The sequence below is a fragment of the Hyperoodon ampullatus genome, assembly GCF_949752795.1.
Source record: "Hyperoodon ampullatus genome assembly, chromosome: 7".
Lineage (NCBI taxonomy): Eukaryota > Metazoa > Chordata > Mammalia > Artiodactyla > Ziphiidae > Hyperoodon > Hyperoodon ampullatus.
This window is the reverse complement of record NC_136920.1, coordinates 12,263,019-12,277,705: the sequence shown is the minus strand read 5'-3', so window position 1 is coordinate 12,277,705 and position 14,687 is coordinate 12,263,019. Positions and strand designations below refer to the sequence as shown.

At 44.6% G+C, this 14,687-nt stretch overlaps 1 protein-coding gene across 1 annotated transcript; it reads left to right on the top strand.

Moving 5' to 3' along the window:
• Positions 1 to 5,998: 5,998 nt before the first annotated feature.
• LOC307055445 (SKA complex subunit 2-like) lies at positions 5,999 to 6,361 on the top strand (the record flags this gene model as incomplete). Its single annotated transcript, XM_079707679.1, has 1 exon — positions 5,999 to 6,361. The coding sequence occupies one exon, from the start codon at positions 5,999 to 6,001 to the stop codon at positions 6,359 to 6,361; it is 363 nt and encodes a 120-aa protein (XP_079563805.1).
• Positions 6,362 to 14,687: the final 8,326 nt, after the last annotated feature.

The following is a 14,687-nucleotide window of genomic DNA, read 5'->3' as shown; positions in this document are numbered from 1 at the left end:
AGAAGGGGCTGGGTCCCCATCCCGGACCCTCTGTAGGTCAGGGTGACCCACCATGGGACACCTCTTGTCCCCTCTGCCATGCACTCTGAGTGTATTCCAAGATACACACGGTGGAGGGTGAATGTGGGCACCTTCGAGGTAGAGCTGAATTCTCATGCCCGGAAAAGTGTCCCCTGGGGCAGAGCCCGGGCAGTTCCCTGAAGGGTGGAACCATCAGCCTTGTTACATCACTGGTCTATTTCCAGAACACCCTCTTGCATCCTTCTGTTCATCTGCAAAGCTTCTCTTTTTCTGGGAAAAAGGCTAGGTGGTTATTTTTCATTTTCAGAAATTCTCTGGGATGGGGGGATGGTAGGAGGGAGGTCTGAGAGGGAGGGGATACATGTATACATATAGCTGATTCACTTCATTGTACAGCAGAAACTAACACAACATTGTAAAGCAATTATCCTCCAAAAAAATAAAGAAAGAAAGAAAAAGAAAAAAAAAATTCTCAAGGGGTAAAACCAAGGTTTAAGGATTAGAGAGGAAAGAAAGCAAACGCTCCGACAGCTCCCCCTGGCTCAGCCCTCAGGAGAGCCCCTGGTTGACCCTGCCACCCAGTGTCCTTTGCTTATTCCTTTAGTAGGTAGCCGTGTAAGGGACTGGGGGCTGCAAACAGCACAGTCCCCACGCTGCAGAGAGCCTCTGCTCACCCAGCTTACTGTCTCCCTCCAGACTGGCTCGGCTTCTTCCCTTGTCTACCTGACCAAGCCAGAGGCCCAGGATCATTCTGGATTCTTCCTTCTCTTTTGCTCTCCATCACCATCCTCTCTCCCCCACCACCTAATCAATCCCCAAGTCCTCTCCACTTCACCTTCTACAACTTCTCAAATACAAAATGTTGATAACTGGTGAATAGGGGGGTGCTGGCTATATGGAGGTTCATTATACTAGTCTCTTTATTTGTGTGTCAGTCTGACTGTTTCCAAAACAGAAAGTTAAGTAACACAAGATAAATAATATTTCTCAAATTGGTCCCCTCTGCTCTGTTCCTTCTGGAATCCAGCCTCTCACCACCTCTTGCCAGGATGACTTCTTTACAGTCTCTCTGTCTCCTGCCCTTGCCCATCTCAGCCCCAGCCTCCACCTACTCCCACCAGCCACCCTTAGGTGGACAGATGTCCTTCCCTCAACGCTGACTGTAGAAGGTGGCAGGCTCTCCTCCTTCTAGGCAACAGCTTTTTTGTTTGTTTGTTTTGGTGGAGCCACACGGCATGCTGGATCCTAGTTCCCCAACCAGGGATCAAACCCGTGCCCCCTGCAGTGGAAGAGCAGAGTCTTCACCACTGGACCACCAGGGAAGTCCCAGTTAAACTGCTTTTAACTGAAGGAGTTGTAAGACATGAGACCCAACTAAGCACTTAGCCGGGCAGCCTTTACCCCAGGCTGGGGGTCAGAACATGGATTCTGGTCCCAGTACAGCCACCAGCCAGGCCTGAGGACAAGCCATTTCCTGTGCTCCTGGTCTGTAAGAAAGAAACACACAAAAACACCACTAGCCCCTGGCCAGTGCTTTCACTTTCAAAGGGATTTGAAGCACCTTATCATCATCTTGCTTGAAACTCAGAAGAGACCTTTTGGTGTTTTTGTGCCAATAAACAACAAGGTCCTACTGTATAGCACACAGAACTATATTCAGTATCCTATGATAAATCATAATGGAAAAGAATATATATATATGTATAACTGAATCTCTTTGCTGTACAGCAGAAATTGATACAATGTTGGAAATCAACTATACTTCAAGAAAAATTTTTTTTAATCAAACAAAACAGACCGTTGGGGAAGGCAGGGCATGTTTTGAGGTTATTTCAGCGGGTGTGTCCTAGGCGAGGTATGAAATGAGAACCTTCCTGCTCTTTCCCCAGAGTAGGGCTGACACATGTCTGGCTCGAGCAAATTGAAGACCTCATCTCAACTGACTCATCTGTCTGCAACACATTCCAATGCCAAAGCAAATAGAGAAGAGGAGAAGCCTTGTAGGAAGGAGAGCAGACACATATTTCAACTTATTAAGATGTATTTTTTAAGGCATATATTTTTAACTGTGCAGCCAAAAGGGACTGATTCTTTGGATGGCCAACCTGAAGTTCGCAGAGGTGAACTGATCTTCCTAAAGTAATTCTTAGTGTAATAGGCAAGAAACTTTGTATTCTATTACAAATTAATCTTTAAAGGGATGTTGCCCATAAGCTTAAATTACACATCATGTCCCATCTCTGGGAACTCTGCCTCCCACGCAATGAGCATTAAGCTAAATTACCTTTGTTTAGATCACAGGAAACATCCTGACCACGCCCACCTGTGAAGAGCTGCAGGAAGGAAGAAATTAACACATTCCCTCTGGAGTCTGACTGGAACCAGCACTTGACCCCTTCCCTTTTATTTATTTTTAAGATTTTTAAAAAATGTGGACCAGTTTTTAAAGTATTTATTGCATTTGTTGCTATATTGCTTTTATTTTGTATTTTGGTTTTTTGGCTGTGGGGCATGTGGGATCTTAGCTCCCCGACCAGGGATTGTACCCGCACCCCCTGCATTGGAAGGCAAAGTCTTTTTTTTTTTTTTTCGGTATGCGGGCCTCTCACTGTTGTGGCCTCTCCCGTTCCGGAGCACAGGCTCCGGACGCGCAGGCTCAGCGGCCATGGCTCACGGGCCCAGCCGCTCTGCGGCATGTGCGATCTTCCCGGACCGGGGCACGAACCCGTGTCCCCTGCATCGGCAGGCGTACTCTCAACCACTGCACCACCAGGGAGGCCCCAACAAGATAACTTTTAAAATTGTACCCCAGGGCTAGTCCTGGTACCACCACACAAAGGCCACTCTTCCAGTGTCTGATGTCCCATACTGCCTTTGCCACGATCATGGTCCACTGAGAACCTTTCTAAGACAAGTCAAGGCCCAGACAGACTCATTCTAAGCCAAAATGTGTGTGTGTGTGTGTGTGTCCATGTGAAAGCACGTGTGTCTGTGTGACGCAATCATATGCATCCCTCCTCATTTCTCAGATTGTACCTGCTGGGGCAGGTGGAAGCCTCTTTCCTTTCAAGTCCATTTTCTTCAGTGGCCTCAGTGGCCATTTTCAATCTTCATAGCCCAAGGTTGAGAAAATCTACTCCTGAAGGCATCCAACCTGAGCCTTAACTCTCTAGAAGGTACTTAGCACCCCTGATTTGCTTACTGAACAGCTCTTCCTTACGTAAATTGCTTGTACCGACTTTGCTCATCAGGTAAGCCTCACCTTGTTACCGCGGGGCCACCACCTTTCCCCCTCCCTCTGCTCTTTCCCCTCTTTGCCTTCACTTCTTGCTTCACACTAAGTTTTGCTCCTTTCTGAGTTTGGAAAGAAAATGCGGGGGCGGGGAAGGGTGAATCCATAAAAGGAAGTCCAGAGAAACGGAAAACAGAGACACTTCCCATCATCTCTGTCCGGGATGCTGTCCACGTGGCCACACCTGCCCTGATGCCCCAGGGCAGGAAAATCAGCTGTCCCTGCCCTCATGCTTCAGATAGGCACAGGAGGAGTGGGGGCATGGCAGGGGGTGTCCCTGCTGCCTTCTGCGGGGAGGGGGTCCTGAGCACCCCATGAAGCATTTATAGAAGTGATTCTCGGCAGCAAAGTCAGAAGAACCTTGTTTTGAAGGAGCACAGGGATCCCCAGAGAACCCGGGGCAGAAACGACAAAGTGGACAAACCCACAGTTAAAAAAAGGAAAGAAAAGGGCTTCCCTGGTGGCGCAGTGGTTGAGAGTCTGCCTGCCGATGCAGGGGACACGGGTTCGTGCCCCAGTCCGGGAAGATCCCACATGCCGCGGAGCGGCTGGGCCCGGGAGCCATGGCCGCTGGGCCTGTGCGTCCGGAGCCTGTGCTCTGCAACTGGAGAAGCTACAGCAGTGAGAGGCCCGTGTACAGCAAAAAAAAAAAAAAAAAAAAGGAAAGAAAAACAAGAGGTGTCCTCTTAGGAAAAGATCAGCATCCACTGCTCCCTAATGTGGCTGCCAGTGCCTTTGGTGCCCACAGGTCAGAGCTGAGTCTCTTTTTGTCCAGAACCAGTTTTCAGGGACTAACCAACTCTGAAGTCCTTGCTTTTCCCTTGGGCCTGCTGTTTCTCCTGCTTTCTTTCTTTCTTTTTTTTTTTAATTTTATTTATTTATTTATTTATTTATTTTTGGCTGTGTTGGGTCTTCGTTTCTGTGCGAGGGCTTTCTCTAGTTGTGGCGAGTGGGGGCCACTCTTCATCGCGGTGTGTGGGCCTCTCACTATCGCGGCCTCTCTTGTTTTGGAGCACGGGCTCCAGACACGCAGGCTCAGTAGTTGTGGCTCACGGGCTTAGTTGCTCCGCGGCATGTGGGATCTTCCCAGACCAGGGCTCGAACCCGTGTCCCCTGCATTGACAGGCAGATTCTCAACCAGTGTGCCACCAGGGAAGCCCTCTCCTGCTTTCTTGTGGGCTCTTTTTTCCCCTTTGATTTTCTCTCCCACTGTCCCTTCCTCCTTCACCTGGGAAGGCCCCCAGCGAAGACCACCAGACTGGGGTGTGTGCCCAGAGATGGAGCAAATGAGGACCAAGAACAAAGCCATTAACTGCCCCGCCGTCTGGGTGGTCCCCCTCCGGGAACTTGGTCACTTTGACAAGCCTACAAGTTCCAGCCAGAGAACAAGTTTTCCACAGTAGTCAAGCTCAGGGAGGACAGAGGTCACAGGAGCTAAATGCTGTTGTTTTTTTAATTGAAGTGTAGTTGATGTACAATATTATATAAGTTACAGGTGTACAATATAGTGATTGACAATTCTTAAAGTTTATATTCCATTTATTGTTATTATAAAATATCAGCTATCTTCCCCGTGTTGTAAAGGCTGGGTTTGAATGATGGCAGATTAGCGTAAACAAAGCCAAAATTATACCTCAACCTGTATCAAGTCAGGGCTTCAACAGGCAGCAAAGTTCCCTGGATCTCTGATGATGCCAGAGTCTTTGCTTTGTAACCCCAATCTGAGCAGTGGGTGTATCAATATTCCCCACCGTTCAATCAATACCGATTTGCTGAGTGCCTGCTCTTACCCTAGCGCTCTGCAAACTGTTGTGGACAATGCCAAGAAGCAGAACAATGACATCCTTCCTGGGCTTCCCTGGTGGCGCAGTAGTTGAGAGTCCGCCTGCCAATGAAGGGGACACGGGTTCGTGCCCCAGTTCGGGAAAATCCCGCATGCCGCGGAGCGGCTGGGCCCGTGAGCCATGGCCGCTGGGCCTGCGCGTCTGGAGCCTGTGCTCCGCAATGGGAGAGGCCACAACAGTGAGAAGCCCACGTATTGCAAAAAACAAAACAAAACATCCTTCCCTTAGTTATCAGGTGGTGGAAATAGGACAAGCACATGGGAGAGAATCACATACTGTTTTATGTGGTTAATTTAACATCAAAGGGAACACACAGTTAATTTGTGCCAGAAGAGTTCAGAAGAAGGTAAATTTGGGGAGTGTACTAGCATCCTAGGTCCATCCATGGATGGACCTAGAGATTATCATACAAAGTAAGCCAGACAGCGAAAGACAAATATCATATGTAATCGCTTATATGTGGTATCTTTAAAAAAATGATACAAATGAACTTATTTACAAAACAGAAATGGGCCTGCAGACATAGAAAACAAACTTATGGTTACCAAAGGGAAAAGGGGGGAAGGGATTAATTAGGAGTTTGGGATTAACATATACATAGTACTATATATAAAATAGAGAACCAACAAGGACCTACTGTATAGCACAGGGAACTATGTTCAATATTTTGTAATAACCTATAAGGGAAAGGAATCTGAAAAAGAATAGATACATATATATGTATAATTGAATCACTGTACTGTACACCTAAAACTAATGCAAGATTGTAAATCAGCTATACTTCATTAAAAAAAATTAAAATAAAAAAAAAAGAATGGAGGAGGAATGTCAACTATTCAACATGGAGGCGGAGGTTGATAAGCTGGAACTGATGTTCCAGAAAGCTGACTCTGATCCGGATTACATTCAGTACAGGTTGGAACAGGAAATCAAGACTAATTATCCTGATTCAGCAGGCAAGAAAAATCCAGTTACACTCTTAAAGGAATTGTCAGCAATAAAGTCTCGATATCAAACTTTGCACGCCTGCTTTAAACCAATTGCTGTCGAGCATAAAGAGACTAAGAGCTGCATTTGTGCTACTTTCAATAAGACTATGACCTTGATACAAGAACTACAAAAGCAAACAGACCTGAAGCTCTTACCACTGACTAAAGAGAAAACTGCGGCTGAGCAATTAAGAGCTCACATGTCAGACTTATGATGAAGAAATGGACTTGCAAAAAGGAATTCTAATGGGGAAGAGATCAATTCCAAAGAGATTTAGGAAGATGTCTTGTTAGCATTTGATGACTGTTGGTGGGGGGGATGACAAAGGAGATTTGGCTTGGGTTACTGGATAGTGATGCCTGCCACAAGAGAGGGGAATACGAGAAGAAGGGCAAATATTGTACTCATAACGTTCAGCCAAAGGGATGGAATGGAAATAGATTTTTTAAAAATATGTGCATATACACTTAGTCTTGTAATTTCAGGCAAGTTAAGTCTCAACACCATTTTGTATCTGTTTTTGTATAATCAGGATAACACAGATGTCCTGGACTATTGTAAAATAACATTATGTACTATCAGTCAGTCAAATGTGAATGAACATGCTGTGGAAATTAAAGGATAGAAAAAAAAAAAGAATGGATGTGGTGATCATTTTGCAATGTACACCCGAAACTAATGTTATATGTCAATTATAGTTCAAGATAAAAGAAAGTCGGGCTTCCCTGGTGGCACAGTGGTTGAGAATCCGCCTGCCAATGCAGGGGACACGGGCTCGAACCCTGGTCCAGGAAGATCCCACATGCCACGGGGCAACTAAGCCCATGCGCCACAACTACTGAGCCTGCGCTCTGAAGCCCACGAGCCACAACTACTGAGCCCACGTGCCACAACTACTGAAGCCCGTGCGCCTAGAGCCCGTGCTCCACAACAAGAGAAGCCACTGCAATGAGAAGCCCGTGCACCACAATGAAGAGTAGCCCCCACTCACCACATCTAGAGAAAGCCCGTGCACAGCAACGAAGACCCAATGCAGCCAAAAATAAATAAATGAATGAATGAATAAATAAATAAAGATTTTAAAAAGTCAACATCCTAAATGAAAAATAAAATGAATGACTCAGGTTCTAGAAGCAAGCAACTGAGCTTCTGGTTTTTGTTTTTAATTGTGATTAAACACACACAGTGTCAAATTTACCATTTGAACCACTTCATGCACAATTCAGTGGCATTAAGTATATCCACAGTGCAAGAGCACCGCTCTCCAATTCCAGACCTTGGGTGTGTATGTTTTGCGCACTGAACAATCTGAGTATTCATCAGATCCTGAGGAAAGCAGAGAGCGTGGAGTTCCGTGGCAGTCAGCGTCACTGCATCTAAGGGCCCGAGTCTGATGGGGGCTCCCATTTCCTCCTTTCCAGTGGGCTCCCACGAACGGGGCGTGTGACGGCATCCTTTATTTTCCTCTCGAGTTTGCTTCAGCGGAGCCTAGGAAAAGTCCTGGGTACGGTGCTGATTAGTAACTTCCGCTTGACCTTAATTAGGACCGAGGCGCTTACAGTCCATCAACCTGACGCAGGCGGCTTCTGGGTGGAGCAAGGGTTAAAATCCTTTTGACATGAACCTGAAGCTTCACTCCCTCTCGTCCACAGGAGACATCAGTGACAGAAGGGTTGGCTGAAGGACAAGAGGGCTGATGCCTCCAGCTGAAACCCTGGAGGAGGTCGACGCGCTGCAGAGGCCGGCTGAGAGGGGGAGGGAGGGCGGAGCTGAGGGCGTCTGAGTGGCCTGGTTTGCAAAGAGACCTTGGTCTTTAACAGCTGACTTAAGAGAAGTCTCTACGATTAAAACAAACAAAGACCACCTATGGTGAACTCACGTTTCCCCATCCCCAAGATTGGGCTCCCCTGAGTTACGTGTGTGAATCAGTAACAGCTTCTTCTATAGTTTGAGGATTTATAGAGGATTAGGACAGTGCATCTCTATTTTCTAGATGGTTGCGTTTTTATTACCCTCTGGGGAGAAGCTTAAGGGAGTCTTCTAGATACTCCTGTAGAGGAGAAATCCTATAGGTAAATTAGCAAACTAGTTAAGAGACTGGCCCAGCAGGAAGTTAACTAATTACCTTTACCATCTTACTAGTGTAAGGAGCTGAAATGGGTTTCTTTTTTTTAAACTGAACTATAGTTGATTTACAAGTTATGTTAATTTCTGCTGTACAGCAAAGTGATTCAGATATATATATATATACACACACATTCTTTTTTTATATTCTTTTCTATTATGGTTTATCAGAGGATATTGAATATAGTTCTCTGTGCTATACAGTAGGACCTTGTTGTTTATCCATCCTATACATAATAGCTTACATCTTAAATGGTTTTAATTTAAGATGTAAACTTAAGTTTTTTAATTTAAGATGTAAACGCCATTTAAATTCCTGTTTTAGTTTGCTATTGCTGCTATAACAATTTATCACACACTCGGTGCCCTGAACAATACAATTTGTTATCTTATAGTTCTGTAGGTCAGACATGTCATTGGGCTAAATCTGGGCATCACCAGGGCTGTGTTCCTTTCTGGAGGCTCGAGGGGAGAATCTATTTCCTTGCCTTTTCCAGCTTCTAGAGGTGCCCTCACTCCTTGGCTCCTGGCCCCTCCCTCCATCTCCAATGCCAGCAATGGCTACGCATCTTATCACTCTAATCTCTTCTGCCTTCCACTTACAAATTTAATTATCCCTGTGATTATATTGGGCCCACTGGATAAAACAAAACAATCTTCCTATTTTAACTTCAGCTAATTATCAACCTCAGTTCCATCTGCTACCTTAATTCTCTTTTGCCACGTGAGGTAATGAAACCCAGCAGGACCCTGTAGGGCTCCCACGTACAAATTCTTTCCATGTCCCCTGTTTCTTGTTTGTAGGCAATAGGCTTCATTCAGCCTCCCTGACCTTCTTTGAGTTCCAAAGGGCAGATTCAAATAGTTGCTAATCAGGGAAGTCAGGGAATACAGAAACAAGGGAGGAGCAGTCAAGACATACCTGGGGCAAGGTCCTGGTTCCTCCTCAAGGAATACACATAATATCTTTGAGTTCTTCTGCAGAACTAAGGCCCCCACTAAGGTGGAGGATGGTATTGATAAATTCAGGCTGAGCACAAGATTCCTGGAGCACCACCCAACACCACCTCACCACCAACCAATCAGAAGAAAGTCACACGCCCTGCAGCCCTCACCCCAAATTTTGCCTATAAGAAAATTTCCCCCCAAACCATTGGGGAGCTCGGCCAACTGTTCTCCTTGCTTGGCCCTGCAGTAAACCTTTCTCTGCTCCAAACGCCACCATTTCAGTTTTATTTGGCCTCACTGTGTGTCGGGCACACGAACTTTGTTCAGTAACACCCGTAAAATAGATCATCAGAACAGCTGGCTCCCTCAAGTGAAGCCCATGCATCAATGGCCAACAATCCTTGCCCATGGACAGAAGTCATAATCTCTTTATGAACCACTGAAAAAAAAAATCACCTTTACTGGAGTATAATTTACATACAATAAAATGCACCCATTTTTAAAATGGACACTTTAATGAGTTTTGACAAACATTTATACTCATGAATCCATCAACATAATCAAGATGTAGAACATTTCCACCGTCCCAGAAAGTTTCCTCATGCACCTTTGCAAGCCATCCCACCCCATTCCCACCACTGGGCCAGGAAATCACCGATCTGCTTTTCGTCACTATAAAATAGTTTCTTTTCTAGAATTTCATTTAGTTGGAATCATAGGTATTTTTTGTGTCTGGCTTCTTTCACTCAGTTTAATATTTTGAGACTCATCCATGTTGTTACATGTATCAATACTTTGTTCATTTTTCCTAATGAATAGTATTTCATTCTATGGCTATACCACGTTTTTTGTTTGTTTTTTGCTGTACGCGGGCCTCTCGCTGTTGTGGCCTCTCCCGTTGCGGAGCACAGGCTCCGGACACGCAGGCTCAGCAGCCATGGCTCACGGGCCCAGCCGCTCCACGGCATGTGGGATCTTCCCGGACCAGGGCACGAACCCGTGTCCCCTGCATCGGCAGGCGGACTCTCAACTACTGCGCCACCAGGGAAGCCCTATAGCACATTTTAAAAAATCCATTCCTTTGTTGATGGGGATTTGGGTTCTTTCTAGTTTGGGGCCATTATGAATAAAGCTGCTAAGAACATCTGTGAACAAGTCTTTGTGTGGACACATATTTTTATCTCTTTGGGGTAAACACACCTAGGCATGAATTGCTGAGTCATGTAGTAAGTATATGTTGAAATTTATAAGACACTGCCGAACAGTTTTCTAAAGTGGTTACATCATTTTGCATTCCCACCAGTTCTGTATGAATGTTCCAGTTGTTCTACATCCTTGTCAACACTTGGAGTTCTCCGTTCTTTTACTTGCAGCCATTTTAGTGGGTGTAAAGTGGTATCTCATTGTGGCTTTAATATTGTATTTCTTTAAATATAAATTGAACCTCTCCCCTCCCCCTGCAAAAGTATCCCTTAGAAAAGAGAATTGCCTTATATTTGTGTCCTTATAAAGTGTCCCATGTTATGCAAGGGCTATCTCAATTATTTTATATAACAAATCTTTGGGGAAGACACATTGGTTAGTAATGGAAAACAGGAGTGGCTAAAAGTCTATTTAAGATGAAACTAGATCCCCAGATCCCCTCCTGTATTCTGAGCAGATGGGCAACTGCCCCTTTCTTCACCCCAGCTGAAGCCTGGAAATTTATTCTCTGCAGATAGTAAAAGCAGAGTCTTGAACTGGGCCACACCAGAAGTGGTTAAGGGTCAGGATCCTGCACTCTAAAACCAGTGGACTAAGTAAAGGATTTAGTCCTGACCACTGGGGCCTCCAGATTGCTGGAGCTGGGCATATGCCCTCTAGAAGGAGAGCAGAGGAGGCTCATATCACCCTACACCCTGGCCAGGCTGGACCAGCCCTATCTGTGAGCCCTGAGCATCCAATCAGCTCTTTGATGTTTTACTATTACATAGGAACTGAGAGGCAGGGATTGTCAGACATTTGAGGATGATGATCTCTTAGATGAAAGACAGAAGCAAGATGAACAAGAATCAGAAAAAAATCAACTTGAAGGAAACAATAAGACAGGAAGTACAGAAAGGAGAGATGTGAGAAGATACTGCATCTATGGAATAAAGGGATGCTATGAAAAAGGGACAGAGAGCAAAACAAAGCTCCCCAAAATATATTATACTAAATATATTACATTATGTAATGTTAACATGTTATAATAAGATATAATGGTAGAATTAGAAACTCAAAGGAGGTGTTGGAAGATGAAATTGAGGGAATCTCCCAGAAAGTAGAGAAAAAGACAAAGAGCTAGAAAAATGTTCAGAAATGATATGAAAACTAGGGCACAAGCCAGCAAGCCCAGAATCTGAGAACCAAGAGAATGGAGAGTAGAAATCATTGGAAAATAACTCAAGAAAAAATTTCCAAAACTGATGATGTGAGTTGGTGGAATAAAAAGGCATTTCTGTCAATGGATAAAAGCAGACCCATACCACAGACATCACCATGATACCTCAGAGCAATAGGGACAAAGAGAAGCTCCCTTCTAAAAGCTTCCAGGGAAAGGATAACAAATCAAACTAGTAGCAGACCTCTCAGCAGGACACTGGAGGCTAGGAAACAATGGAACAACACCTTAAAAAGATCTGTAGGAGAATGACTTGTGACCAACAGTTCAATTCCTAGACAGATCATCAATCAAGGATGGGGCTGAATGAGAGCCATTAACAGACATGCAAGGGTTTCAAACATTTTAGCAACCATGCACCCATTTCCAGAAAGCTTTTAGAGGATGTGTTCCACCAAAATAAAGGGGTAAACCAAGAAAGAAAAAAAGCCATTTGATCTGGGAATCTAGGTCTCAACACAAGAGCGAGGAAGATGGGAATCCTCAGGGTGATGATGGTGCAGGGAGATCCCAGGATGACAGCTGGGCTGCAGTGCAGAGAGCAACCTGTCCCCTTAGGGGCCAGTCACCAGGGTCTCAGGAAAACACCCCAAAGAGGATGATGTTGGTAAAATGCATATTGTGTTTAAATCTATAATAAGGAGTTTTACATTTCCAAGGGAGATTTGGGGGAAAACGACACTAAAGTATGCAACTAGGTCGGGGCAACTAGGAAAAAGATTAGAAGGAAATATTTCTAAGTGGTAGGACTAGGTATAATTTAAGTTTTCTTCTTTATATTTGCCTAGATTTTCTCATTTTTATTTGATAGTTGGCATTTATTCATTTGTAATTAGAATTGAAAGCTTAAACAAAGATGCTGTTGGGCTTCCCTGGTGGTGCAGTGGTTGAGAGTCCGCCTGCCGATGCAGGGGACACAGGTTCATGCCCCGGTCTGGGAAGATTCCACATGCCGCGGAGCGGCTGGGCCCGTGAGCCATGGCTGCTGAGTCTGTGCGTCCGGAGCCTGTGCTCCACAACGGGAGAGGCCACAACAGTGACAGGCCCGTGTACCGCAAAAAAAAAAAAAAAAAAAAAGATGCTGTGTCAGCGGCTGTCAGCTTCGCAAGACCAATGTTCTTTCACATCATTCTGTTTCTCCACTTGGGAATTCTTCCAACTGAAAGCTTAACCATTGTATGAAGCCTCAGCTCCTGGGTCAAATGTCTCCCTCTTCATGGAATTTTCCCTGGAGACGACACCTCGCTGTCTCTGCTCTGTTGAACCTGGTGTTTTGCCTGTGTTCTTGCACAAGCTGCCATGTGGGTTTGGAGGGATGTGCTCTCAAGTCCTTACACTGCTCTACCTCCTTGGGAGCAAGGATCACGTCTTATGTACCTCCATACCTCCTCAAGGAGCACCCAGATGCATCCCTCCCTGCAGGCACTCAAGAAGTTTATGAACCCTGTTTTACAGGTGGGGAGCTTGGCTGTGAACACAGCAGGTTAACTCACTCACACCACTTTGTTATCTGCTTTCAAGTGCTGTACTCTGCAGCAAGGCAGGTAACTCTTGGCTGACGTGATCGGTTTTTGGGGTAGGAGGTTTTACATGCCCAGTAGGAAGAGCCACTGCTCTTCTACCTGCCCCCATGCAGCAGTGGCTTGACACCACCTAAAGGCATCCTTGTGTTGCAGAGATGAAGGCTCACGTGCTCAGTAAACTCAGCTCTTTGTCCCCATTGGTCAAGTAAAGCAACTTAAAAGCATCCCGTTAATTACTGAATGTAGCACAAAGGATGTGTTCAAGCCCTAAGACCAAAACTAAGGACAAAGCTGTTGGGGTGTCTTTTAGATGAATTGAATGCTTATTTTAAACTGAATTTATTTAGGTGGGGGAGATAAATTATGAGTTTGGGATTAACATATACACACTACTATATATAAACTAGGTAAGCAACAAGGACTTACTGTGAAGCACAGGGAATTCTACTCAATATCTTGTAATGAACTATAATGGAAAAGACTCTGAAAAAGAATATCTATTTCTATATATATCTGAATCACTTTGCTGTACACTTGAAACTAACATAACATTGTAAATTAACTATACTTCAATTTTAAAAAACTTTATTTAGGGCTTCTCTGGTGGTGCAGTGGTTGAGAGTCCGCCTGCCGATGCAGGGGACACGGGTTCATGCCCCAGTCCGGGAAGATCCCACATGCTGCGGAGCGGCTGGGCCCGTGAACCATGGCCGCTGAGCCTGCGCGTCTGGAGTCTGTGCTCCGCAACGGGAGAGGCCACAACAGTGAGAGGCCCGTGTACTGCAAAAAAGTAAATAAATAAATAATAAAAAACTTTATTTAAAGCAGAGAGATTCAGCAGCAGGCTCTGAAGTCAGCCCACCTGGTTGGGAGCCTTGAAACCCTGACTCTCCCACTGCCTCTGCTTGAGTTTTGCAAAGTACACGTTAATCTTTATGTATTTCAGAGAATTCATCTGTAAAATGGAATATCTACCTCATGGGGTTGTGAGGATCACATGAGATAATGCGGGCAGTGTGCTTAGAATAATAACTGTCCATTATTATCATTCAACAGAGGATACTCCAAGTATTAAAAATTATATAAAGTTCTGGTATGGGGAGATGTTCCCTGTATATTACTTTTTAAAAACATTAAAAGCAATATGTTAAGTATGATCCCATTTTCGAAAAGAAAAACGTGTGTATTTATAAGTACATTTGACATCTGTAGGGAAAAATTTAGAAGTATATACACCCAAATTTGAATTTAACATGCATCGCATTTTCTTTAGTGCATATATTAGTGGTACAACACAAAAATAAACATTTAAAAATATCTAGACTTTCACTGTCCAGTTCAGTAGCCACCAGCCACATGTGGTCACTTAAATTCAAAAGAACTAAAATTAAATAAAATGTAAAATTTTATTCTTCATTCTAGCCGTAGTTCAGCACGCTGCAGCCACACATGGCTAGTGGCTACTTCATTGTACATCATAAATGTGAACACTTCCATCATCACGAATGTTCTAATGGACAGCA